Below are 3,260 nucleotides of genomic sequence, written 5' to 3'. Positions count from 1 at the left end.
AGAAGACAAGCCTAGGGTTAATTTTTTTACATATTTCAGCGACTCGTGTACAAATTCTTGATATAATAATTCGGTTTTGAGAACCAACCCGTACTTGGAAGGTTAAGTGGGTGATTGTACATCTAGCCCACCAAAGATTTATCACAACTTCAGTGTAATGTGTGTCTTGTCAAGACGAATTATTCTCTGGTGTAGAGGGTGTTGTGTAAGTGTGTACACGTTTCGAGAAACTACATGGAATGTACGATACTCCCTCCGATCCATAATACTTGTCGCTGGTTTAGTATAACTTTTTGCTAAATCAGCGACACTTATTATGAATCGCAGGGAGTATTAAGAGAGCATGCATGTAGTTGGAAGGCACAAAAGGTGAGGGTGATCCAGTTCTCCCCAAGGCGGGGAATTCTCGTCAATCATTACTTCTGAGCTGGGAAACTTCACTCCAAAAATTATAAATATCTTTTGATATCTTTTGAAAAGTAGTGCCCACTCTATCCATACAAGGATGTCTTAGATTTGTCAAAATGGATGTATTTACATCTAAATTCTGATAAATCCGAGACATCCTTTTATAGACAGATCTAGACATATATGTCACTTTGTCACAATTTTTTAAATCAAATTTGAAAAACTCGTCTAAAAAAGTGACAAATGCAAATAAGAGAGATAGAGAATTGAGTTAACAATCAAATTAAACCTTGCTGATATTTATAATCATGTCAAACTTTTATTTCTCGAGTTACATGTTGAAAATGGAAAATTGTGATACAATGAGAAAATCTACATGTCATATCATGTAATAACAACATTGTGATTACTTCAGATTTTTTTAAAACCTTTAAAAGAGGATAAAATTCATAGGTGCATTGGAGTAATCCCACTTAAGAGTGTTGGATACGTTCTCCGATGACGAACGATACCTCTAGATTGTGCAATGTGCCCGCTGCAACTATAATCCATACCTAGTTGTGCCCACACCCTTTGGATGCGATCCTTTTAAATTGCTCGCTGCATTTATAATCTACAACTAGCTTCCCTCGCACCCCATGTTGAATGTTGTCCTGCCAATTTTTTTACAAAATGTAAAGTAATTCATGTAGATAGGTTAGATTCTATTGATTACCCTTCATTTTTGCAGGAAAATGCCACTTATGGCCTGCAGAAAAACCACACTCATAAGGGAATAATACATGATTCTATTCACACATACTTTTTTTTTGTTCCACAAATAGCTATACCGTTTAGATGAAGACTTGTAGGTGCAAAAGATACAACAAAAAACTATGCCCATAATTTTTTAAAATTTTGAAAAATCATAAAACCCTATGAAACATGGGGCGCATACACAACTAGCTGCCTAAAATTCGCATGTGCTTTCCACTTTTCTAGCAAACTATTTTTTTTTTGAAAAATAATGGAAACTATGCCGATTGTGGAGGAGAAAATATCGAAATGAACACCACTGGATCTGTGCCCCATAAACGTAGGCCCATAGAGCCCAGTAAAGTAGGTAAACAACACCAGTTAATGGGCCGCTTCCTCTCCAACCCCACCACCACCACCCCCGCCATTGCCAAGCCACCCGAGCGCCGCCCATGTCGAAGTTCTGGAGACCGGGGTCGGAGAAGCCGACCGCCTCGCTCGTCGACGACGAGGAGGGTGGCGTCCTCTTCCTCCCGACCAACACCGGCGCTTCCTCCTCCGGGTGCGCGCGCTCCCCCAAACCCTAGACCCTCTGCCTCTCCCCTCCCTCCTTCGCGCTCCCCACTCGCGTTTCCTAATCTTGTGTCTATGTGCCGCTGCTTCTCTTGCGGTTTGGTGTAGGTTTGGGTACGCGTCCTTGGAGAGGCTGAGGCAGCGGCTGCCGGTCTACAAGTACCGCAAGGCCATCCTCTACCTGGTCGAGCGGCATGCCACCACCATCGTCGTCGGCGAGACCGGCAGCGGCAAGTCTACGCAGATCCCCCAGGTACTTTCTTCAGGCTGCTTTTTCTTTCTCCAACGCCCAGTCGGTCCCTACATAGTTTGAGGATTTGTTGTGCTCTGTTGCGGGCGGGACATTTGGCCGAACAACTGCTGCGCGTGTGCGCGTGAACCGCTTAGCCGACAGTGTACCAGTGTTTGTATTTGGTGTTTTTTTTTCCTGTTTGAATTCGAACTAGCACGTCACCTTCACGATGCTCTGGATTCTTTACTGGGGAGGCCACGGGCTTTGGAATGTATTTGTAGTTATGGTTCCTCCTTTCTGCATTCGATTGAGGCCTTTAGGTAGTATACATTTTTCTGTGACTTTCTGCATATTATCTGTATTGTGCTGCCGCATGCTAGCTATATATATCGACATAAAGGATATAAATCTCACAGTAGGATAGTAAGCATGAACAATTGCCTACAGATCACCTATATGCATTATGACATAAGGGTGAGGCCATGAAATTTACAGAATAAAATAACGACAGGCGAAAACCTGTTTAGAACATCACCAAACAAGTTTTATGCGTCTTTTAGCATCAGTAAAGTACTTGTTTACTTATCACTCTTGAGCAGTCTATCTCTCACATGGAGTATACACTGCCTTCCGCTTAACCCTCTGCTCATTATCTTGGGCGCCAAAACTTGATACTCATTATTTGGTCTCCCCATAACTTGGTGCAAAAATTGGCTCTAAACTCTCCAACGGAAGTTCTGTTTATTCTGAAGTTGTGGCAAATAATATTTATATGCCTTACCTGTTGGCTGGCTCTTCTTTCTTGTAATATGTGTTGCACTTCCTATCTCATTTTACTTTGTGTCCTAACAAACATTCAATCTGGCTTGAAAATTGTGTAGAGGTCGGTAGGCTGAACTGAGACCTATTTTTTAATTTATTCTGGATATCGTGTCGCATTGACATTTGATCCATGCTGAAACCATAGTACCTTGCTTGGTTGCAGCTATATTTGAATTGACATCTGCTCCAATTTTTTAGTTTCAATGTACATGCTTGATGGTTGAATATAGAGTTTAGTTTTTGCTGGTTGAAATGCTAATTTTATTATCTCCAAAAGAAGGTGAACATAAACGACGAAACTCTTATGCCTATTGCCTAACTCATCATCTTACTTGCAAATGATGTTTCATTTCTAACTTTTTTTTGTATCTTGAACCAGTATCTTATGGAGGCTGGTTGGGCTGAGGGTGGCCGACTTATAGGTTGCACCCAGCCAAGACGATTAGCTGTCCAGGTATCAAATGTTTAAATCTTCATTCACTTATACATC

The 3,260-nt window shown here is 41.4% G+C and overlaps 1 protein-coding gene across 1 annotated transcript; it reads left to right on the top strand.

The window, feature by feature from the left end:
* The first annotated feature begins 1,581 nt into the window (after positions 1 to 1,581).
* On the top strand, positions 1,582 to 3,239 carry LOC124663912 (probable pre-mRNA-splicing factor ATP-dependent RNA helicase DEAH9). Its single transcript, XM_047201548.1, has 3 exons — positions 1,582 to 1,705; positions 1,825 to 1,969; positions 3,150 to 3,239. The coding sequence occupies exons 1-3, from the start codon at positions 1,596 to 1,598 to the stop codon at positions 3,237 to 3,239; spliced, it is 345 nt and encodes a 114-aa protein (XP_047057504.1). The 5' UTR covers positions 1,582 to 1,595.
* Positions 3,240 to 3,260: the final 21 nt, after the last annotated feature.

The sequence above is a fragment of the Lolium rigidum genome, chromosome 6 (assembly GCF_022539505.1).
Source record: "Lolium rigidum isolate FL_2022 chromosome 6, APGP_CSIRO_Lrig_0.1, whole genome shotgun sequence".
Taxonomy (NCBI): Eukaryota; Viridiplantae; Streptophyta; class Magnoliopsida; order Poales; family Poaceae; genus Lolium; species Lolium rigidum.
Note: the sequence above shows the minus strand (reverse complement) of the source record. Positions and strands in the feature narration are given on the sequence as shown.